General features: G+C 46.2%; 1 protein-coding gene across 1 annotated transcript; it reads right to left on the bottom strand.

The window, feature by feature from the left end:
• Positions 1-1,353: 1,353 nt before the first annotated feature.
• On the bottom strand, positions 1,354-21,872 carry WFDC1 (WAP four-disulfide core domain 1). Its single transcript, XM_036390541.2, has 8 exons — positions 21,798-21,872; positions 18,113-18,262; positions 10,994-11,192; positions 9,721-9,804; positions 7,138-7,278; positions 5,599-5,640; positions 4,752-4,826; positions 1,354-3,975 (listed from the first exon to the last, which is right to left on the bottom strand). Exons 1-7 carry the CDS (start codon positions 21,870-21,872, stop codon positions 4,768-4,770), a joined length of 750 nt encoding a protein of 249 aa, XP_036246434.2. The 3' UTR covers positions 1,354-3,975; positions 4,752-4,767.
• Positions 21,873-24,193: the final 2,321 nt, after the last annotated feature.

Here is a 24,193-nt window from a genome sequence, read left to right as displayed (position 1 = left end):
TTAATTGGATAATAAAGCTCCAGTTCTAAGGAGATTATTTGGAAAACCTTTCTTTTTTTTGTCTTTTGAGTAGAAAATATCTGTTATGAAGACACACACAGCAAAGGAGCCATTCTCTGAGACTCCCTGAGCCCAAAACGATGATACTGTGAGCTCAAAACTCACAGCTCCTTCACCTGCTCCCCTGCCAGAACCAGGCTTGTTGCACTTTTGTTCCTCTTGTGCCACCTTGAGGGAAAAAATTTCTTCTGCATGGGTAGAATGGAGTTTGCTGCTACCCAAAAATCCAAACACTTCGCTTTAGGGTTGGGGTTTTCCTGGGCTGCTCCTGGTTTTTAAAGCAAAGAACATCTTGTCCCATCAAGGTTGAGTAAAATCCATAGGTCTGCCCCCAGGTGTGTAATGGGGAAGGAAGAGGAATTTAATGGAAGCTTTTGGTTTCTTTTTGCACAGTTTCCATTGCTTAAATTGGGAGTCTCACCTGGTGGGGGACTCAGGATGAGTGGAACAAGCCCCACCATCCACTGCTGTGTCTGGGAAACTCTCTAAAAATCTTCTTTGTTTTACACAGCCTGTCTTGTTGTTCTTGCCATTTTGTCTGCATGGAAAATAACAAGGAGAAAATAATGGGAAGAAATAGGATTTACCTCTGCAGACTCACCAGAAAAAGTTGTTTTGTTTTTTTTTAATTTTTGTTTGTTTGTTTGTTTTTTGTTGGTGGTTTTCTTTGTTTGTTTTGGGTTTGGTGTTTTTTGGTTGATTATTTTCGTTTTGTTTGTTTGTTTTGTGTTTGTCTGGTTTTGGTTTTGGTTTTTTTGTGCTGTCAGGGCAGAGCAGGAGCACTCCTGTCCCTTCTGAGGAGCAGGCAGAGCAGGATCCTGGGTGGGGCAGGTGGGTGGTGGAGGCTGGGAACGGCCCAACCCCTGTCCTGTGCCAGCAGTGGGCACAGCCCAGCTCTGCCCTCCACCTTGCTTGGTTTCTCCACCCTCTGAGGCTCCTGCAAAGCTGCCTGGGCAGTGCTGGTGCAGCCCAAAGCACCTGAGCTGGCAGCCCCAGCACGGCCCCCGTGCAAAGGGCCACTTCTCCTGGGGCATCACCGTCCACCTGCTCCTCTGTGGGCACTGCAAATGCCAAAAACTGAGGGGCTGACCCAAAACAGGGGCCCCTCTGAGAGGGGACAGAGGTGGTGGCTGTGTTTTGGGGTCTATCACCTCCCTCCCAGTGGACAAAATGACTTTTGTCTCCCTACGCTTGTGTTATGTTCTCCCAAGAACTAAAATGGAGAAGTTTTCTCCATTTTTTCCCCCTAATCCAAAGCTGAAAGTACATCAAGAAGACACAACAGAAACTCAGCAGGGTTGAAAAATAGACTGGTCACTTTTTATTGAGCACCAAAGCAGAACCTGAACAGCACAAACCAGGGAGGGGCCTCCTGGGGCTGCCCAGATCCTCGGGGGTGTGGGAGCTGTGGGCAGTGCAGCACTCAGTGAGTCACAGGAAGGTTTTCATAGCACCAAACACGCTGCAGAGTGGTCATGAAAATGTTAAAAACATCCTACAGCAGGCATTTCCTACTGTGCTGCATCAGGCTGCTGATGGAGCATCTGTTTCTGGAGAGCAGAGCAGCTGAGGACAGCTCACCTGCTCTGTGTTTTCATTTCAGTGTCTGAGTTTCACATTCCAGCGTTTCACTGCTGAAAACACAGCACTTTGTCAAGTCCCTTCTGTGGCTTCTGTTTCTGAGTTTGACAATTAATAACTTGAATTAACTTGGAAAAATCCCCCTGAGCATTATAGCACCACTATAGAAGGGTGATGGCTGTGAGACACCCAGTAAACAGAAATTCATCATCAAATTATTAATTTGTCAATTTTCTTTTTTTTTATTTTTAAATTTAATTCTTTTTGCAAGCAGAACATACCTGCACTGTCCCACCCAGGTGGTCAGGTATGTGCTTCAGCAGCTACAAAGAAAACAGACACTGAAGTGAATGTGTCCACTCAAATTAAGCATTTGAGAGATTAGGCTGAGATTTGAAGTTTTAATCTTTCAAATTTGTGAATGCACACCACCAGTTTTTCAACGACCTCCTCCCAAGGTTTTAGCAATTTTTTAGTTTAAAATAGAACATTTTGGCATTTACCCTTTGGGGCCAGCAGTGATCACTGGAGGGCTTTGCTCATTTAATCAGAATTTGATTTTTTTTCCTGCAGGAAGTAATGCTGAACAAAATCAACCCATTTCACTGAGCAGCACTGAGGAGGGAGGCTGCAGTAGGAAAAGTCACAAGTTTCTGGTCTGAACACAGATTGGAACTATAAAATATTGATTGGAGCCTGGACAACCTGGTCTAGTGGAAGGTGATGAGCTTCAAACTCCCTTCCAAAACCATTCCACAATTCTCTGCTTCTGTGGCTCCTGTGTCCAAGCAGGAATTAAGATCTCACTGCAGAAAGCTGCATAGGACAAAATTATAGAAACAGCTCTGCCCAAACTTGGTGCTGCATTTAATCTCTTGCACTTTGAAAAAGAGTGAGTACAACAAATGGAGATATTTAGGAAAATGTGGAGCCCTTCAGCTGTTCCTTTGCTCTGTAAAGCACCCAGGAGTGTGTTTAGAATAGGAAACAGAAGAGCAGTTTGGCACCTTCCATCTCTGCAGCTGCAAATGTCATGTGCAAAGTATCAAGAGTTTTATGAGTGTCTTGGATTTGGCTGAAACCATTTAGTGAGTGGAAAAAAAAAATCGTGTATTTTGTGAGTGGAAGCAGGGGCTTGCATTTGTGAATTGGGTATTTATATGCAGTGCTACTACTGTGCAAATGAAAATGTTAATTTCATGCAGGCAGATGGGGACATGGACTAAACCATGGAGCAAAAGGGGCTTTTCTGCCAGACAGTTCTGGCTGGATTGTCACAATAAATGCAACTGTCCCTTTAGGACTGCCACAGGAAAGGAAAACAATGGAAAATGTGTTTTCCATTGTAAACAGCTAAAAGAAGCTGTGAGGCCCAAATACCAATATCCAGACTTTAAGGATTTAGGGAAATCAACACAAAGGTACAGGACTCCTGAGGAGCAGTGGCCCATCTGCCAGACAATCCTTTTCAGCACACAAATTTATCCTGACTTTGATTTTCTAACACATTTTACACATTATCCAGACTTCAGGCCTCTTGCTGAGATTTTGCAGGTACAAACCCCCAGATTTTGTGAGTATTAACTGTGCTGGCTAAAAGCAGCACATTACAAAACCTGGCATGCATTTGTGTGTCAGCCTGGATATTGTAGGAAGGAATCTGTTCCATTATTAACTCTCAATCTGCAGCTCACCAGACTGAGAAGAGGAAAGTAACCTAAAATCATTTATAAAGCTGGTTTTGCTCCTAGCTTAAACTTCCTCAAATTCTTAAGACTTCAGGTTTAGCCATTTAAAGTGGGTGTCAAGCCTGGTTTTTATCTGGGTATAAATAGAAGAAACTTGCAGATTTCTTTGAATTTTAAGCTGATGAAAAGGCTTTTGTAAAGGGGTTGTTCTAGACAGGCAGGCACTGGATTTGATCCAGAGAACCTCTTTAGTCTCACCTATTTTAAAGCAGCTTAGAGATGATATTTAGGTAGAATTCTGATGTCACTGGGTTGTGTTCACAGGCCTGAAATCTGAATTGGTCACACAACAAGCACATGAAGGGCTGGCTCTGTGTCAGCAGCCTGATCATGGCTCTGTGGCTTTCAGGGATCCCTTGGAGGTGTTTGCATTTCATTTGTAGAAGGGCAGCTGATAAGCAGTGTGGTTTCCTTCAGGGGATCACATTTCTCCCCTTCCTGGTGGGGTTAAAATCCAAACTCTTCCTGTTCCTTGGATAATGAATTTTTTGGTCAGTGGTGGGCAGGGATCAGGGGGTGCTGGAGATGTGGAGATCTGGGACCAGAAAGCTGCTGGGTGAAAGCATTCCTTGACAGAGTGGTCCAGCTGGGTGAAAACCAAACAACAAAAGAGAAAAAAAAAGAGGAAGAGCAATTAAAATATTTATCCTTCCTAGGATGTTTGCACAGAACTTGTCCTTAAGTAGCTGAGCAATCTTAACAGCCAGCCTGACGTAGGTACAGAACTCTTTGTTTTCACAACTCCAGTTAAACCCAAGTTAATTTTAAAGTGAAGCTGAAAGTGTTGAGAAAACCATCTTGGGAGAGAACTTTTGGTGTAATAAATATTTTCATTCTTGCCTGATGCAAGGCTGATAAAACAGACAGAGCTTTTGCTGTTGGCTCTGGCCAGATCCATGTGCCTTTGCTCTCATCAGTGGGTGCCACTGCTCAGCACAAGTGTTCACACACGTGAAATTATCCCACAAAACCCCCCATGTGCTGAAGGATTTTCAAGACTGACCCTTTTTGCAGTCAGGCCAGAATAAACAGCTTTTTATTTGTCTGGCAGGCCCAGTTACACCTGTGCTAGAAGAAGCCCCTAAACACAAAGTTTAAAGTCTTAAGGAACACCAGTTATTTTTCATCCTGAAAATCACTCCATCCTCTAAATACCCACAAGGCAAAGGTTCTGCAAAGAAATCAGGTGTGTCTGGTGGAATGAGAGTGTTTCATGCACCTGCACAGGGTTTTAAGGTGCTGTCCTTACTCCAGCATTTTGCTCAGAGGAAATACCACCCTCAGACAATGTTTCTGTGAATAATTGCATTCTAAGCACCAGCTATTTCCACCCAGCTTTCCCTTTATTCACAGGGCACTTACCCAGGCACACCTTCAATTAGCCTAAATGCTTCTGCTGGTTTTTCACATAGCCAACCAAATTGTTGGAATTGCTCCCTGTAAAACAAACATCAGCAAAGTCAGGTTTTGGGGTTGGGCCCTGGCAAGTGGCTTCTTGAGGTTCCCTCAGCAGTGCAGGTTTATTGGTATCATTATTTAACAGATAGCTGGGCTGGCCCACACTGGAGGAGAGGAAAGGAAATCCTCTCCTGGTTTTATCAGCCAAAGTGGCCAAATTTGGAAATCTTATGTCAAACTGCTGTCTAGTTATACCTGAGTGTCACTCCCAATCTGATCCAGATCCAAGAGGGAGGAACCAGGAGCTTTGGAACTGTGAGGAAAGATGTGGGAGATGCTCCTGCTTTCTCTGAGCCCCAGATTTGTGAGAGGGACCTGACACCTCTGAGGGAATTCACTGGGCTCCAGCCATCCCTTATCTCTTACCACAGTCCAAGACCCTGCTTTTCACAGAGCTCTGTGTTCAGCTGCAACACAAAGGAGTCCTGGGCCAAAAGCAAAGCTCCAAAAATATGCGTAAAAATAACAAAAATTATTGGACTGGGTGGTTCCCCTGGTAGAAAACTATTCAACTCATTCTGTCACAGCTGAAAATTCTGGTTCTCATAAGTCCACAGTCAGGACATTGTAGATCTTAAAATAAGATCTGACCAAAGCATAGAGAGTTGAAGATAAAGAAGATTTTTTTTTTTTCCTATGTTCAAACCTTCATATCATAAGGAGCAAATTCCTTGTAAGCATTGCAAGAATGATAAAGCTTAATAATAATAATAATAATAATAACAACAAACACTTCATGCCAGCAGCTTACCAAAATATTCCTTGTAATACTTATGCCTCAGGTTGTGTCCATCTGGAAAAGAAGGTTCATGGTGAGAACATACCCAGTCAGCCTTCATTTTTTGTGTTAGATTTTGACCTGCTGTGTACAGCACAGAGAAATTAGAGATAGGGAAATAATGGCCTCACAATGAGGGAAATAAAAGTCCTCTGTGGCTGAAGTAATTTGGGTTGCTATAAACCTCTTATAAACTGCTGAGATTACTGAGCTCTGTGGACACAACTCATTTGCCATAAGAGTGGGAATTGCCACTAGCATTTTATAACCTTTTCAATAGCTACAAGTCAAGGAATCAGAGGCTTTCCCAAATGAAATAAAATTTGGGTAACCTTTCAGACCATCTTTTAACATTTTACATAATTCAAGTTCCAGCTAGGTTGTTCTGTTTGCCATTTATGTAATTATTTAGGCCCTTAGAAATACTTCATGTCTAAGATCCCCACAGTTCTGCATTACATTGGTTACTATGAATGTTATTAAAGAAAAGGTTATAAAACACATGGTCCAAAAGCCTGAGAAAAAAACTCTTAATCTGTTTTGGAAGCAGCTCAGAGACCTGGTTTGATGCTTCTCCAGTTTTTTACAGTGACCAAATGGCAAAACTGATGTCTCATGTCTCTATACTGAGGTGATTTGTAGCCCAGTGCCAATGTACATATCCTACCATTCAATGAATACCTAAACATGCTATGAGCTTTCCTGGAAAATATTTTGGCATGTATGAGATTCTTTTTTGGGCAAATGCGTCAGCAGAATGAAGGCAACAAACTTTTAGATGCAGAAAGCAAAGTCAGAAGACAAAACTGGAATTTAAAACTCAAATTTCTCATTGAAGCATGCAGTAACTGATAAATATTTCTAATTTTTGTGCTGTGTAGTAACAGCACAGGCAGACACAGCCCCAGAGTGGGCATGAGTGTCCTGGTGTCCTGGTCCCTTCCTTTCTGCTTCTGCCCTGCAAACACCAGCATGCATGAGAAGTTTTTTCCATTCAAGAGAGAGGGGAAAGTGTGGGAAATGGATTTGCAGAGAATTCTCAAAGTCTGATAGAAAGCTCACACAGTGTGCATCTGTATGCAAACCTTGAGACAAGAAATGCTGACTTAGAAATGCCATGGAATAGGACAAACATTGCTGAGAGAGAAATGGAGCTAGAAACAAGTTTCAAAGCGTGGCCTTGCAAATAAGACTGGATACTTTCGAGAAACAGAACTGTGAAAGATGAAGATGCAGTGGGACCCACAAGGAGTAATTTTAGATTATTGGCTTTAAGGCATCTACAACACTGGTGTGGCTAAAGCTGATAGGCCAAGAAATGCTTAAAGTGTATTGAAATTAAGAAATAGTTGGCTTCTGATTGTGATGGCACGAGTTATAAAATCTGCATTGTCCCACCTTTCACCTGAGACGGAAAAGAGAATCCAAGTTTTTAAAACACCCTTCAGCTGCCCCATCTGTGAGTCAGAAAAGGGCCTCATCCCACCGAGGGAGGTTCCTGCCCGCACCCACCTGGGTTTCCCCGGAGCTTGATGCACTGGCCCCTGTTGGGGATGCCCTCGGCCGTGTTGCCCGGGTTGATGATGTGGCACTCGTAGCCCGTGGGGCAGTGCAGGGGCTCGTCCCCGTCCTCCGTGGTGCTGCAGGCCTCAGCTGCAAGAGAAACCTGTCATGCTGTGCCACCCACAGGGACCCCAACGCGGCCACCAGCCCACCTCAGGCTCCCTGCCATGGAGGCTGGCCCCTCCTGGCACAGCTCAGCCCCATTCCCTGCACAAACCCTCCCCACAGCCTGTGTGCCAGCTGTGGGGTGGGCACTGCCCACCACTGGTGCTGCAGGGTTCTAGCTTGTATGTTTTTCAGTGTTTTGTAATCCTGCAGTTCTTTGGTGTGATGCCTTAAGTTTAGCTTCTGTATCTTTCAGATTATGTACTTCATTGGTGTGTGACTCTGAGCTTCATATAAAGTATTAGCAAGTTCTCCTCACAGCTCAGTCACACAAAACAATCCTTTTCCAGCCCCAGGACCAAGGACACCAGGCCCAAAAAGCATAAAAAACAGTGAACTGAGAAGAGCAAACTGGGAGGATGGGACTTCACAACCTGAAGCTGTAATTGGAAAATTAACCCCAATATGTAAATGGACCAAAACTTATAAAAGTGTGAAAGCTTGTGACCTGAGGTCCATCTTGGATCCATTTTGGGTGTAGCCATGGCCAGGCTCTTGTGCTGCCCAAGGTGTATCCTTTGAAGGCCTTTTAATAAATCCCTACTTTATTCTTTTAACTCTGTTCCAGGCCAGCCTCTTTAGGCACTAAGTGTGTAACTCTGAACTCCATGTACAGTGTGAGCTGCTGCTTTCCCATTTTGGGCAGACACAACAATTCCTCTCCAGGCCTGGCAGTCAAGGACACCTCACTGCCTCAGGGCCCAGAGATGGAAACAAAAGTGAGTTGAAGGAGCAAAGTGGGGGTAAATGACTTCATAACCTGAAGCTGTAATTGGCAGATGAACCCCCAATATGGAAATGGACCAAACTTATAAAAGTGTGCAAACCCGTGACCCATCATCTATTTTGGGTGTAGCTGCTGGGGGGCTTTGTCTGCCCTAAATGTACCTGAAGGCCCTTCAATAAATATAAATAAACTGCTTTTTACCCTCTTGATTTTGTCTGACCTCTGTTTTTAGGCAGCCCAAAGAGGCATCAGCAGTGCCCACCATGCAGGATGATCATCCCCCCATGGGGCTGTTCTCCCCAAGCAGGGACAAGTGTGTCCCACCAGGGACAAGGGTCCCCAGGGACGTGTCCCACCAGGCTCTAGGCTGGGTGAGGAGTTGGAAACACGAGCAGGAAGCTGGCAGTGTGCTGCTCTGCTCTCTGCTCCACACCCACAGACCTGCTGCTGAATCCAAACCTCAGGAGTGACTCACCGAGGGGTCAGGCCGTGCCACCCCTGTCCCAAAGAGAGGTTTCACCACTCTGACCTGGGACAGGCAGCAAGTGCAGCTCAGAATGGGAAGGCAAAGCAGGACCTGGGCAGTGTTTGTGGCCATTACATGTACAGACTCTGCAGGGCCACTCCTCCCTCTGACTTTTAATTTCAAGTACCTCTGCTGTAATTCTCATGCCATGACTGATGGTTCTTGCTTCCCTAATTACTCCCTCAAGCTGAGATGAAGGTGTTCAGATAAGAACAAATAATATAAGCATGACAAGGATAGATGAGGAGGAACCTATTTTATCTTGTTTCTAGCTGTGCAGCTCCAATGAGCTGGAGGCAGAATTTTCTCTTCAAGAACTTGGAGTTTCCATAATAGATGAGAGTTGAGGCTCAGCGAGTCTAAAACCATCTGTGTAAGACCAAAGAGGGGAATTTATTGGCACTACCTGGATCTGTCTAAAGCTGATCAAAAGCTGGGTTAACTTTTCCATGAAAAACCCAAAAACTTCAGGTGTCCATACATCTGGGAATGCCTCACAGAAGAAAACTTCTCTTCCCACCTCCCCACTCCCTCCTTATTTCAGTTTTAGGTACTGTAAAAAATTAATTAAAACCCTTTTCCTATGGAATGAACCTGAGAAGCTCAATCTCATTGTCAGTCTCCAAATTTAGATGCCCCAGTTGGCACAGCTCTGCAGCAGTTTGCCAGGGCTCCTGTCCAAGTCACCTTCAGATCCAAGAGCCACAGCCCCAGCCCAAGGCATCTGGGTGATGAGGCCACTCTGGATTAAAGGATCTCCCATTCCAAGTCCGCCCACATTCTATCAGGAAGCTGGCAGAAAATTATGTGTATGATGACAAAGCCTTTTTCTAAAAGGAAGATATATCTCTTATTATTTGAAGAATGGGTACAAGCCCAGCACGCTGCAGCATTCCTAATGCTCTGCTGGATAATCCATATCCATAAAAAGTATTTACTGCAGCAGAAAGCAGCTCCCAGCACCAGACAGAGTTATTCCTGTGGAAACTCCAGACAAATACCAGCAGCCCCAGAAGCCCAACATCCCAGGCAAGCTCTGTGTATGAGGGATTCATTCTCCAGGGCCTTTGTGGGATTATGGATATTGCAGAGAAGACAGAGAAATGTCCTGTACCTTGTAAGACTTCCTCTGGGCCATCCAAAAGCCACCCATTGCCTCCCAGCCAGCGGGGTTTGGGCTGAACCAGCCAGTCCAGGACTGCAGAACACAGAAATAAGAGACCACAGTGTCAAGACGTAGCAGCCACAGGGCACAGAGTTATGGAAAAGTCATGGATTTCCTCTAAGGGCCTGTGAGAAGGCTGCCTGATGGATTCATCTGATTTGGATTTATATTCATGTTTTTGTTGTCCCAGTGGAAAGGGAGACATGGATGTTGTCCAAGGCCACAAGAACCTGGTGTCCTAGAGGCTCAAGCAGCTGCTGCTTCCCATTCCCATTCCCAGTCTCATTCTCATTCCCATTCCCATGGCAGAGGATGGTGAGCTGGCTGCCTCACTTCTGTCAGCACTAATTCAGGCCAGGATTGCCTCTTTTCCTGAATACAGAAACACAGAATGTGGGGTTTGGGTTGGAAAGGACCTTAAGGATCACCTCATTCCAATCCCTTGCCATGGGCAGGGACACCTTTCACTATCCCAGCTTGCTCCAAGACTCATTCAACCTGTCCTTGGACACTTCTAGGGATGAGACATGGAAAATACCATGCCAGGAAAACAACTGCCCTTGAGAGATTTCTACAATTTGTCCAAGCAGAGATTTTGCCACAGCATTTGCCTGTCCTTGGATACTTCCAGGGATGGGGCATGGAAAATGCCATCCCAGGAAAACAACTGGCCTTGAGTGACTTCTGCAATTCATCCAACTAGAAATTTTGCCACACTAGCTTGCCTTGGTGTGGCATCCCTACTTCCAGGGATGGGGCATGGAAAACACCATGCCGGGAAAACAACTGGCCTTGAGTGACTTCTGCAATTCATCCAAGTAGAAATTTTCCCACACCAGCTTTCCTTGGACACTTCTAGAGTTGGAGCATGGAAAAAACACCATGCTGGGAAAACAACTGGCCTTAAGTGACTTCTACAATTCAACCAAGCGGAAATTTTGCCACATGAGCTTGCCTTGGACACTACCAGGGACGGAGCATGGAAAATGCCATCCTGGGAAAACAACTGCCTTTGAGTGACTTCTACAAGTCATCCAATTTTGCCACATCATCTTCCCTTGGACACCTCTTTCACTCATCAACCCCGCAGAAACCCCAAGTGCGAAACAGAACCCGCGCTCCAACCTCCCACCCCGCGCCAACGCACATGAAGACCACCACCACCACCACCCCCATCCCCACAAGCCACTCTCTCTGCCAGCTCCCCCGGGGCTCCCTGTACCTGGCGGGGGCTGCACGGACTCGAGGCAGGCGTAGATGCAGCCGTTGTAGCAGCAGCGCTTGTGGCGCTGGCACTCGGCGTCGGAGCGGCAGCTGGGCACCTCGCAGGCGCGCTCCGGCAGGCTCTGCGGCGGCGGCGGGCACCGGTCGCTCTTCTGCTGCTGCTGGGAGCTGTGAGAATGAAGAGGGTACTCATAATCCTTTGCAAAGAGAAGAAAAGGAAATCAGGTTGGCTGTAAGGTGAGTTACGGAACATCCTGCAGGAGGAAGCGGGAGGAGGTGTTGTAAAAGCAGGCTACCCCAGCAAGGGGAGAGAATGGCTGTTCCAGATTGCAGTGCAAGGTGTTTTCTACTACCTATGCTATGGTATGGCAGATTATCTTTTGTCAAGTGGGCAGTTTGCCTTATCTCCCTGAGTGATCACAGTCACTCCTCCCTCCGGGGACACATCTGCTGATAGCAGCTATTGAATGTCCCTGCATGACTGATAAGAACTACAGCATCCCACTGGGAGATGTGAGCCCAGAGGGAGGAGCCAAGCATTCCTACCTGGATATAATCCAGAGGTTTTGAGACACCAGCACGGCTTCTCCACTGGATTCCCCAGAGGAACAGCAGCTGCCTCTTTCTCCACTGGATCTTCAGAGGAAGAATTCATCCTTCTCTACAGGACCCCCTTGCTCCAGCAGAGCCACCCCTGACACTGCAGGAGGGCTGCAGCCACAATTCCAGTTGGACTGCTGCCCACAGCCTGACCCACAGGGTGTCAGGCTGGGTTCTGACTCTGGCAGTGTTGTTCTAGTGTACTGCATTGTTTATTTTATCCTTTATTTTTTTTTTCCCTTCTCTATTAAAGAACTGTTATTTCCTGCTCCCATATTTTTGCCTGAGAGCCCCTTAATTTAAAATTTATAGCAATTCAGAGGGGTGGGGAGGGTTTACATTCTCCATTTCAGGGGAGGCTCCTGCCTTCCTTAGCGGACACCTGTCTTTCCAAACCAAGACAATGGTGCATTTGATTCTGTGTTCTCAGAAGGCTAATTTATTACTTTATTATACTATAAAGAATACTATACCATACTGTCACCCTGATTTTTTAAGTTTTTCTAAGCCTTCTGATGTTTACATTCTTGTAACGAACTTTCTCACGCACTTCACATAAATAACTTATTGTTTTGCATTCTTTTTATGGAGGAGAAATCTGATGGACTGTTTGTTTGTCCAGTGTCATTGGAGAGGTGGCACTTTCACCCTCCAATCCACTGTCACTTTTGGAAATCTGTAAATGTTGGAATCAGAAATTAAAAATTCTTTTTTTACCCTTGAGAGAGCTGCGTGTCCGCATTTGGTCATTTTGTGTCCTATAGTGACACTATACTATACTAAGGAATACAGAAAAGATACTCATTAAATGAAAAAGATAATAATGAAAACTCATGACTCTTTCCAGAGTCTCAACACAGCTTGGCCCTGATTGGCCAATGAGTCAAAACAATTCACATGAAACCAATGAAACAATCACCTGTGGGTAAACAACCTCCAGACACATTCCACATGAGCACAACACAGGAGAAGCAAATGAGATAAGAATTGTTTTTCTTCTTTCTGAAGCCCCTCGCTGCCTTTCAGCTTCCCAGGAGAAAAATCCTGAGTGAAAGAATCATGTTCAAGGAATGGGAGTGCTACATCACAAGGGGTTTCAGAGTGGGTTTTGAGCATTCAGCAGAGAGGAGAATTAACTGTGCAGCTCCCCCAGCACTGTGAGATCCCCTTAGTGGAGTGCTTTGGAAATACCAAACAAGCACTAAATTATTGCATTCAAAATTAGGTTTAAAAAAATCCTTTAAAGTCTTTTATGCTTGTCTGGGAAACAGAGAAGACTCCAGGCATCCTCATGACCAGGACATCAAAACACTTTGATAGGGATGCAGTGGAAATACGGGCACTGTGTTGTTTTGGGACATGGAACAAATGTCTCTCTCCTCAGTGGGCTCCTTCCATCTCCATCACCTTGTCTGGACCAGAATTTATAGGGGAGCCTTTCAAGTTTATCCATGGTGGAGCTCTGGGCTGTTAAATCAGAGACCATTTCTAAACCATGGGACATTCTGGTGAGACCTGTGAGTGATGCCAGCTTTGTCCCAAAGAAAATGAGCCCATGTTTCACTGCACACTGACAGGACAAGGGGGGTGTAAAGTGCATCAACAGGCACAGGAACATTTATTGAGGCACCATTGAGATATTTTTTGCACTGGGGCTGTTTAAGCAAGAAGCCAAATCCCTGCAGCAGAGGTGAATCACCCCAGCCCACTCCTTTCTCACCTGTGGCTCAACCACTCCCTCACCTCTGGGCTGCAGAAAGGTGCTCAGGGCACTCAGGTCTCAGATTTATTAACAACCATTCATGAGCTCTCATAAAATCAAAAGTGGATTCTGGATTTGCACTTTAAAAGACATCAGCATCAAGGGGTGATGAAGTGAGCGCTGCCATGGGCTCATGAGCAGGATGGTAAAGCCATAAATACATAAAAACGTGTGTAAAGATACACTTGGCCAAATCATTGGTGTGTTACAAAATCAGTGATGAGAAGCTTGGGTTGTTATTCCAAGAATAACCGTGGTGCAACAGTCCCCCAGGGGTTTCTAGGAAATTTCACCACCAGACCATGGAGAAATTTGAGGTGAGATTAACATCCCTCTCTGCATCCTGCTCCATCCTTATTTCTGTAACCCCCAATGGCTCCTTTGGAGCATCTGTCCTTTGACAACAGCCTGTTCCCACATGGATTCTCCCAAAAGCTGGCCAAGGAGAGGCCATTGCAGGAGATGGAGTGTCAGACAGACAGAGAATTCCTGATGTTTTTTGACAGTCTCCTGCCCCGTTCCCAATATCAATAAACAAATATCTTCTGCTTTTTCCTTTAAAACCGTTCTGTGACATTGTTTTCCCATGAACTGATAGGCTGTTTAAACCACTAAAAAGGTTTGGAAAACACAATTTTGATGATGTTTCCCATGCTGAAGGTGAAAGCTCTCGTATTTGTCCATTCCTCAAAAGCTGCAAACACTCCAAATTTGAAACATGAAAATCTTCATTATTCTCTTTGTGAAAATTGAAGATATTGAAAATACACATTTCTTGGGTTTGGTTTTTTTTTTTGAGTTGCTGGATTTTAAATAGATAAAATTGTCATACCAGCTATAATTTTGGGATATAAGGGAGCACTGAGCAATAAATCTGTGCAGTTCCAAACACAGAACAGGTCTCCTTGTTGGAGGGAGTGCTCACCCTGGAAGGTCACAGTTTACCATTCTATTTGAAAGGTCATCTGCAGACGGAAATGGGACCAAAATAATACTGGCAAATAATGGCCACATGAAAAAAACACCAAACAATTACTGCAGTTGCTTCACAGATGATTCAGAACCCAAGAAGCCAAAACTGCAATGAACAGCTGGCTCCATGAATGAAATTTCCGTTGGGGAACAATATAACAGTTGTAGCCAAATAACTTTGGACCTCATGACCTCCCTGCCCATTTTCTCTGGTCACCTATTGCTCTCAACTCATTGCTTTCAAAATAAGAATATTTTGCTTGTTTGGTTTAATAAACCCCCTTGTTTATGGGTGCATAAAAGAGGATTCCCTCATCCCCCAAAATAACCTGGTTAAGGACATCTCCAGGTTTGGGTTATAAGGTTTATAAGAGCTCTCCCAGCATTCACAGTTTGGCTCTGATTTATTATTTTTGCAGATTGTGATGACAATCAAAATTTCTTTAAAAACATTTTTCAGTGCAGGAGGTAAATTTCTGTTTCCCAGGGAGACTTATTAAATATTTTAATGACAATATCTGCCTTAGATAGCCAGAAACAAAGTAAGGGGAAAAATTCAGAGTTCAGCTGAGGAACAAAGGTGAGGAAGACCCTGGATGGAATCACTCAGTCTCAGCCATAATTTCAATGCAGTCTGCCTCCCAAAAATCCCAGATCTGTTCTGTTATTTGTGTCTGGAACTGGTCGCTGAGCTTGTGTCAAAGCACAGCTCTCTGCTCATTCATGTTCTGCATGGAGCCTCTAGAGGTGACACATGAGGTTTATTTCAGCCTCCCACCACCAGCTCTGGCCCTGGCAGGTGTTCCCAAACACGGGCCATCAAACAAACAAACAAACAATACACAGGATGAATTTTGAATCCTCCAATATTTCCATTAAAGACCTGGGAAATCACCCATCAATGATAATCAAAGTGGCAAACATCAGCCTGAAAGCAGCTTAATGTGAAGGACAACACCAAAGCAATGGGAATAATTTTCTCCTGTTGTTAGCTCAGGATCTGCTGTTTGCAGCTGGAAGAACCCTGCAGAACTGGGGTGGGCTCCAAGAAGATGCACACCAATGAGGAAAAGGTTGGAAAGCAGGAAATGCAGAGAAAGGTTTTTGTGTGTGTGCAGGTTCCAAGGGGAGCTGAGGCTGCTCTGCTCACAGGTTACTCTGAGGATATGGGGGCCAGAACACAAAGAGGGTACCCCAGGGCTGATTTATGACAGCTGGCTGCTGGAGGGTAAGTAAATTGTTGGAAGAGCATTACAGCAGCTGTGAGGAATTCTTCATTTCTGGAAAACTTTAGAAGAAGGCTGGGATTTTTCTCAAACACTTGCTGTAGTTGTCAGTGGAATGAAATCCAGACTGGCCCAGATTTTCCCAACAGACATGATGGGTGTTTTATAATGAACTGAACCCACACCCAGGTATCTCCCTCCCTCTGACCCTTGGGAACAGTCCCTGCAGTGTGGGGGCTGCAGAACACCAGCTGCAAATCACTAAACTTGTCAAATGTCCCTTTGGAAAATACATGGATTTGTTTTAAAGCCCAGGTCCTGCATCCCACTGTGACTGCCAGGTTTTTCTCCTCACTGCAATCCCTGTTCCTCCCTTCTCCAGCCCCACTTGACCCCTGCTTGCCAACCAACAGCCTTCCTCACCCAGGGTGAATGAAACCCCCCTGGCCAGACCCCAGCCAGCTCCTCATCCTCACTCCTGCCTGCCATTCTGCACCCAGCATTTTTCTGGACACCCTCCTCCTGCTGCTGCAGCCTCAGATTTTCTGGGCTCAGACCACACAGATCTGTGTCCTTTGGGCTCCCACAGGGGTGGGACAGTCCCACAGGTCCTGTGGCCCATGTCCCATGTCCCACATGGCTGCATGCTGCCATGAGCACCTCCATCTGTCATCCCTCTGTCCAAATGACTCACAAATCGGCTGCTCTGCCCCCAGACTCTGATTTTTCCAACCACAGGGAACACACAGCATTTGGTAGGAAAGAAAACATCCCTCTGAGAAAGCAGAGGGGCTGCCAGAACTGCCTCCTGCTGCAGGAGAGGATGCAGAGCAGACGCTTTCCCCCTTGACAAGGCTTGGAGGAGGAGAAAGAAAAGCATTTTCTGTTTTCCCTGGATCAATGTTTCTGTCAATATGAGCAATTCTAGCTGAGCTTGCCAGATCAGTAGCACCTGGATTCAGGGCTGCCAGGAAAAACAGCACTTTGAAGAAGTGCAGGTTGAAAGAAGAGGATATATCCCCAGGGGAGCTGGCTCCTTATCTGAAAATCAACATGTAAATTCCTCTTCTGCTCCTGTCCCATCTCTCTGGGTCATTCACCTCATAGCTCCTATTAAATTTGAGCTTCACTTTGAAATATGGCAGAAGAACATCCAGATAAATGCACTTTGCAGTGAGTGATTTTGCAGGAAATGCAGATCTTTGTGTCACCATTTTCCAATTCAAGTGCAAACCAGAGGACACCCTAGCCCAAGAGAGGCTATAAGGAAGATTTTTTACAAAATCCTGAGGTGCCTTTCAAACATCAGCACAATGTTTTCTGCACAATTTCAAGGAGACAGAATTTCAGTTTTCTCACGGGGGGCAAGGGATGTGTGTCACAATTCTGAGTCAGCAATTGCACAAACCAAATGTTGCCATGCACGAACATCACTCTAAAAGTCATGGGCATAAAAACATCCTTTTGGAATGAAAAGCTGCAGAAAACAGATGGAAGGATCTGCCTGTGACACTGAGGTGCTGTTTACACACATGCAGTGGTTGGAAGATGCAGTCAGACCTGAGCATAAGAAAATAAACTGTTTGGGGCTTGCACCCAAGCAATTCAAGGGGCAGTGCTGGTTTCTAAGGGAACTTGAATGGACCAAGCAAAAATTTCAAACTTTTTTTCTTTTTTAAACAGCAAGTCCCAAAACTCAAGCTATCAAATTATTTTCCTTTTTTTTTCAATTCCCATTTCCTCTTTGACCATCTCTGAGAGTCATTTGGACCAGACACACCAGGGCAAGACCCAGCACCATCCCCTGCACTCGTTGCTGTCCCAGTTCCAGCTCCAGCACTCCTGCTTAACCAGAGTGAAGGTCCCTAAAGGTTTCCCAGCAGTAACTGTGCTTTGGGCAGCTCTCCCCAGAGTGGGACTAGGGGTGGTGGCTGTGCCCAGTGCCCTGTGGAGCCTGCAGGCTGCCAGGAGCAGGCACAGATGGTGGCACCCAGGGTGTGCCAGGGCGTGGGCAGCAGCTCTGGGATGTGCCAGGCACAGCCTCAGGGACGGATTTCTGGGATCACCACCCTTCATAGGGCGATGGGCACGCTGCTCTGGCACTGTGGGGCTGAGCTCTCAGTGCTCTAGGGATTTACAGAGCCGTGGGCAATGCCCCCATCCCTCCCTCCAGCACAAATTTACCCCAAAAGTCAGCACAGGAGCTGGGCAGGGAACCTTCCCTGCCCCAAGCAATAAATCCCATTATTGTTCCCCCACTAAATCTCTCCCCGGAGCCTCAGGGTTTGCATCCCCCTCCTCCCCGGTCCCTTTTCCTGTGGCCCCGGGGTTTTTCCAGGGAAAGCGGTGCCGGTGCCATCCCAAACCTCTCTCCCTGCTCCCCAAGCTTCCCCCTGCAGCAGCTAGGTGGCAAAAGTCCCGCACAGCCTGGGAAAACTTCACGGATGGCTGTGATACCGAGCCATCCCGCCGATCCAACACTCCTTTATCCCAAACCACGCCAGGATAACTCCCCTTTTCTCGGCCAGCATCCCCCGAGCCCCCCAGCCCCACTCACATCGTATTTCTCCGTCATTTTCAGCAGAGCGCGTTTCCACAGGCTCCTGGCACAGCCCGGCTCCGGCAGCACCACCAGCACACACAGCGCTGCAGCCAGGAGCTTTTTACAGAAAAGATTTTTTTGCATCTCTGGAAGCAGCCTGGAACTCTTTTTTTTTTTTTTTCCTTTCTTTTTTTTTTTTTTTTTTTCCCAGGGAGAGATGGAAGCAAGACCCCGGAGCTGTCGGGGTTTGCGAGGAGGGAGGAGAGGAGGGAGGGAAAGAGCGAGGGCTGAGCGCTCCAAGCTTTTCCCTGCGCAGCTTCTGGGAAGGCAAAGGGGAAGGAATTAAAAAAAAAAAAAAAAAAGAAAAAAAAAAAAAAAAGAAAAAGCAAAAAAAGGAGCCCAGAGGCAGGAGCCGGGAGCTGCTGTTGAACTTGTTTAAGTTAGATCAGGTTCTCGGCTCACATGTTCGCACAAAGCTCACGCTCTCCTTGAGTGATGGACGGGAAGATTACTTGGAAAGGTTATTTTTAGACCTTTGTTCCCAACATCTGGCATCCTCCGAGAGCCCCATTCAGAGGCGAAGCGTGGGATCAGATGACAGCTGCCGCAGGGGGAAATGAAGGTCTCGGAGGGGTGGGCTCGGCAGATTTTTTTGCAAACAGTTCACCCAAACTTCCCAAGAGCCTGGTGGGCTCTCCCTTTGTGTGCTTCCTGCTGCCTTGACAAAGTGACAACTTCATCTGGAGCCCACTGGAAGGAAATGGTTTAATGACATGATAAACATCCAGGGGCTTTCATTAAACCAAGGTGACGTTGGTTTTCTGAAAATTATTTAGAAGGAGGGGAAAGACCATTAGGAAAAAATAAATTGGGGTGTGGAATAGGGAAGGAAGGTGGCTTGGAAATTACATGAGCACACAGAGAAAGCAAGGAAGGGGACGTGAGTCAGGCTGGGCCTGACAATGGGAGGCATGGAAGGAGTGGACGTGGGGTTTTGGACATCTCTGTGGACATCCAGGGCCTGCAGGATGGGAATGGTGCTGGAGTCAGGCTGAAAGTGCCCAGCATCCTGCCTGGGGTGGACACAGAGGCAGGTGCAAAGGAGAGCTGTAAGAACAAGGCATTCATACACATTGGTGTGTATAAATGTGATTATCTGCATGTGTGTCACTTTAGAGACATCAGGAGGGCTGCTCAGGGCATGCTGAGCCAAATGTGGGGCTGTTTATTTTATAATTCCCCTTGAATTTCTCCTCCAGCAGCTTGTCCAGCTTCCACCTGAGTGAAGGAAGGAACAGAACCACAACAGTTGTCAAGATGCAGACACTAAGCCCTGTTTGCCTTCAGTTTACCCCAGCTGCAGCCCTGCTGAGCAGAGAGGAGCCTTGCTGGATTTATTTTATATCCACTTTAAAATGGGTCTGCAGAGGAGTGTTATACCCTGTGGATACACAAAAAAAAATATCTTCCAATTATTCCTTATACCTGAAAGCTGTGGAAATTCACTTTGATCCATGCCCAAGTGTCAAGAGCTGCACACTGGTGGAAGCCAAAGGATTTCATCTTGAAGCTTGCCAGAATATGATGATGGGAACCTGAAAAAAGAGCAAGGTGTGCCTTAAAAAGCTCAGTAGTTAAGGGAATATATTTGATTTATTTAGAGTTGAGGTTCCTGAAGGTTTTCTAGCAGTAACTGTGCTTTGGGCAGTTCTCTCTTTATCTCTACAGCTATTAAAATGTTCTTTGTAACAAAATCTGCTCACTTGATGCCTGGGAATTTTGCTGGGAAGTAAAACCAGGGATTACTCTTATGGGGAGAAAGGGAATGAAGAGTTAAAGTGGAAATAATCACCTCCCTCACAGCTGCAGAGGCACCGGGTGGGGGATCCCAGTGGGACAGCACAAGTGCTGTGTCTCTGCATGGTCTGGGATTCCCTGTGTAGCTGGGAATCCAATCCAATCCAAAAACCCAAACCCTAACCCTAACCCAATGAGCCTGCCCTGCTGTGTTTCTGTAAACCCTGCTTGGTGCACAGAGTCATCCCCAGAAGTGCAGCTGGGTTTTGGGGGCTGGCAGCGTTTGAGGTGGCCTCATGGTAGAGCTCTTTCAGGCACAGAAGGGGGACAGGGAGGGAGCATTTGGGCTGGAGAGCATTTTGTGCCACAGAGGTTTCACCCTGCACTGCCTGTGGAGAGGGCTGTCCCTGCAGGGAACACAGCTCCAGGCCCCTGTCACCAGCTCCAGGCCCCTGTCACCAGCTCCAGGCCCTGTAACCTGCTCCAGGCCCCTGTCACCTGCTCCAGGCCCCTGTCACCTGCTTCAGGCCCCTGTCACCTGCTTCAGGCCCTGTCACCTGCTTCAGGCCCCTGTCACCTGCTTCAGGCCCTGTCACCTGCTTCAGGCCCTGTCACCTGCTTCAGGCCCTGTCACCTGCTCCAGGCCCCTGTCACCTGCTCCAGGTCCCTGTCATCTGCTCCAGGCCCCTGTCACCTGCTCCAGGCCCCTGTCACCTGCTCCCGGTCCCTGTCACCTGCTTCAGGCCCCTGTAACCTGCTCCAGGTCCTGTCACTTGCTCCAGGCCCCTGTCACCAGCTCCAGGCCCCTGTCACCTGCTTCAGGCCCCTGTCACCTGCTCCAGGTCCCTGTCATCTGCTCCAGGCCCTGTCACCTGCTCCAGGTCCCTGTCATCTGCTCCCGGTCCCTGTCACCTGCTCCAGGCCCTGTCACCTGCTCCAGGCCCCTGTCACCTGCTCCAGGCCCTGTAACCTGCTCCAGGCCCTGTCACCTGCTCCAGGCCCCTGTCACCAGCTCCAGGCCCTGTCACCTGCTCCAGGTCCCTGTCATCTGCTCCCGGTCCCTGTCACCTGCTCCAGGCCCTGTAACCTGCTCCAGGCCCCTGTCACCTGCTCCAGGCCCTGTCACCTGCTCCAGGCCCCTGTCACCTGCTCCAGGTCCCTATGACCTGCTCCAGGCCCCTGTCACCAGCTCCAGGCCCTGTCACCTGCTCCCGGTCCCTGTCACCTGCTCCAGGCCCCTGTCACCTGCTCCAGGCCCCTGTCACCTGCTCCAGGCCCTGTCACCTGCTCCAGGCCCCTGTCACCTGCTCCCAGTCCCTGTCACCTGCTCCAGGCCCCTGTCACCTGCTCCAGGCCCCTGTAACCGGCTCCAGGCCCTGTCACCTGCTCCAGGCCCCTGTCACCTGCTTCAGGCCCCTGTCACCTGCTCCAGGCCCTGTCACCTGCTCCAGGCCCCTGTCACCTGCTCTGCCCCATTTCACCAGCTCTCCTCTGCCCCAGAGCTGCAGTCAGGCATTTAAAACAGAATTTATCCCAGTTTTCCTTCAAACAGGCCACTTTCCCCTGGCTTTTCTCTTCACCCCGTGGTAGCTGTGGGCAGCTCACAGGCCAGCCCATGGAAAGGTGACTCCCTAAGGACAAAAGTGTCACCTTGGGATGCTGGCAGAGCTCAGCACCTGCAGGTCACTGTCACCCCCACCCAGGTCCGATCCAACACCATCTGAAAGCTGTGCTGCAATTACTGAAAGGCTCCCTCAGACAGCTTCAGTATATCCAGAGAGGAATGAATCACAGCCCTGCCACCTCTCCCACCTCTGATTTGAATTTTCACTGCTCAGAGGGCTCTGTCTGACACCACAGGAGTCTCCAATTCCTTTCACAAACTCTGTTTCAATATTAATACCTGCACCTTGATCCAGCCCATGCAGGAGCTCCCACCCATGTCCTGGCTCCTCTGCTCTGAGGTGACAAATGCCATGGCTGCTTGCACAGAGTAAACAGGATTTTTCCTTGGAGTATTCCTACTTTATTTATGTCTTTGTGCTGATCTTTCTCTGCTCTGTGCTCTTGCTGAAACACAAACCACTGTGCAACAACTGCTCACGATAAATCTCCCTAATTTAATTCCATTTTTTGTTGTTTCATATACTTGCAATCTGCACTTGGAGCAACTAATTCCAAAGATTAATAGCTACTTCAGACACCATTTACTGGCCTTTGTTTTTGCAGCTACACAGCTTTGACATTTATCTGGGAAAAAACAGGGTCTGTGCCTTGCAGTCTGTGGATTGTGCACTGAAGAAGTGAGAATTCTGCAGGACCAAAATTCAACAGCTGGTCATGGTCTTCACATCAAAATGAAAGTTGATGTTTATATGTTTCACTTTTGATGTTTTATGTTTCACTTTTGGAACTGTAACTCATCCTGCACACAACTCTTGATTAATTCTTTCTGCCACCCATCTCCATTCCTCCAATGCTTCTACCTGCAGTCTCTGTTGGAAGCTGGGCAAGGGATTTTATATTTTTTGCAAGATTAAGAAAAACTTCCCTGGCAATACTGAAAAAAGAAATAAGAATAAAAAAGAAAAAAAAAAGAATATTTTCCTCCCCTTTTCTGGATATTCATCTTCTTGGCAGTCTCTGGCTGTGTTGTCATAGGACAAACAACTCCAGGACATCATTTATCCCATTTATATCCACATTATCCTCCCAACTGGAGCTCAGTGAAACCTAAAACATGAGAGACCTCAGTCCACTCACTTCTGGAGGCATTTTTCATCCACTACAAAGCAGTTCCTGCCCTACCAAGTTCAGTTTTGAATGGCCCATTTAAACAAAAAAGAACAGCCTTGACTTTCTGAAGACTTTCTTGTTTAACACGGGCAGGTTTATGTCTCCACTATTAGTGTAAAGAATTCTGAGCAGCTTGTGAAGAAATTCTAGGCATCAGGCACAAATCCTTACAAACACAACCACTGGCAATAATTAGAATTTTCAATTTTACTGGTAAGCAGGTGTCTGAGTTGTGGAATTCAAATGCCAGGTATTTGATGATGGATGGTGATTTAAAAGGAATTATCACAAGAAAGAAAAAAAAAATAATTGCAGGAAGATGTACCTGAATGAAAGGATGGGCGTTTTATCAGCTTAGGGCAATAAAACAATTTTTAGAACTGGGATTCATGCTGCCTGATTGGGATGACTTAAATGTCAATGGCTTTTAAAAATGTTCTCAGGGAGGTTGTGAGTGAAAGTCATGGGGCAGCCAAGGGAAAAGATGTTTTTCTAGCCAAAAACAAGGTAGGTCAGCCTAAGTCAAGACTTGCCTTTTCCCAGAGGAAAGATCTGACTTTTAAAGAGAGATGATATCAAAGAGAGAGTTTCCTGAGAGCACACCACTGCAGCAGCACCAGGTGACTCATTTCAGCTGGATATTATCCCAGCACCTTCATGGCAGGGGCTGCTGCAATTCCTTTTCCAGGGGCTGTTTCCTTGCCAGCTCTGCACAGGTTCTGCTGCCAGCAGCAAAAGGCAGTGGTTTTCTGGGGCTTAGTAGAGATTTTTTATGTTACCTAACCCAGTGGGAAGGTTACAGCTGCTTTGTGTCCCCCCTAAAAAATATAGGGGAGGAGGGACTATATATGAGATAATAATAATAATAATAATAATAATAATAATAATAATAATAATAATAATAATAATAATAATAATAATAATAATAATAATGTAATATATTATATATATTATATATAATATAATGTATTATTATAATATATATTTTATTTATACTTGTATATAATTATAATATAATTGTAATATATGTTATACATATTATATAATATATTATATAATATATAAACATAAAATATATAATATATTATATAATAATATATTATTATATTATATTATTATATAATATATTATATAATATATTATATAATAATAATTATTATTATTATATAGATATTTTATATATATGAGCCAATAATAATATATGAGCTAATTTAGATGGTCTCACCCTTGCTAGTCTGGCTGCCTCACAAATGGAGGCTCTGCCCCACTTCGCTTCACTCTTAGAAAAAAAAAAAAGTAAATCCAGAGTGGTTTTGTTGTGACTATGAATACGTGAAATTATGAATATGAACATAAAGAAACCACAGCCCTGGTTCAGCTTCCCAAAGCTGAACCTGCCCCATGAGAAGCAGGAAAAGCCCCAGGGGTGCTGGGCTCCCCAGCACTGATGGACACCATCATTTGTCCCTGTGTGGTCACCCCTCCATCCTCTGCTGTGTGTGA

Source organism: Molothrus ater, chromosome 12 (assembly GCF_012460135.2).
Source record: "Molothrus ater isolate BHLD 08-10-18 breed brown headed cowbird chromosome 12, BPBGC_Mater_1.1, whole genome shotgun sequence".
Lineage (NCBI taxonomy): Eukaryota > Metazoa > Chordata > Aves > Passeriformes > Icteridae > Molothrus > Molothrus ater.
Note: the sequence above shows the minus strand (reverse complement) of the source record. Positions and strands in the feature narration are given on the sequence as shown.

Coding starts and splice junctions, on each gene's coding strand:
- WFDC1 (XM_036390541.2), bottom strand. CDS start 21,872: ATGGCATTTGTCACCTCAGAGCAGAGGAGCCAGGACATGGGTGGGAGC. Junction 11,193..18,112: donor AAATGACGGAGAAATACGAT/GTGAGTGGGGCT, acceptor CTCTTTGCAAAG/GATTATGAGTACCCTCTTCA. Junction 5,641..7,137: donor CAAGCTCCGGGGAAACCCAG/GTGGGTGCGGGC, acceptor CTTCTTTTCCAG/ATGGACACAACCTGAGGCAT.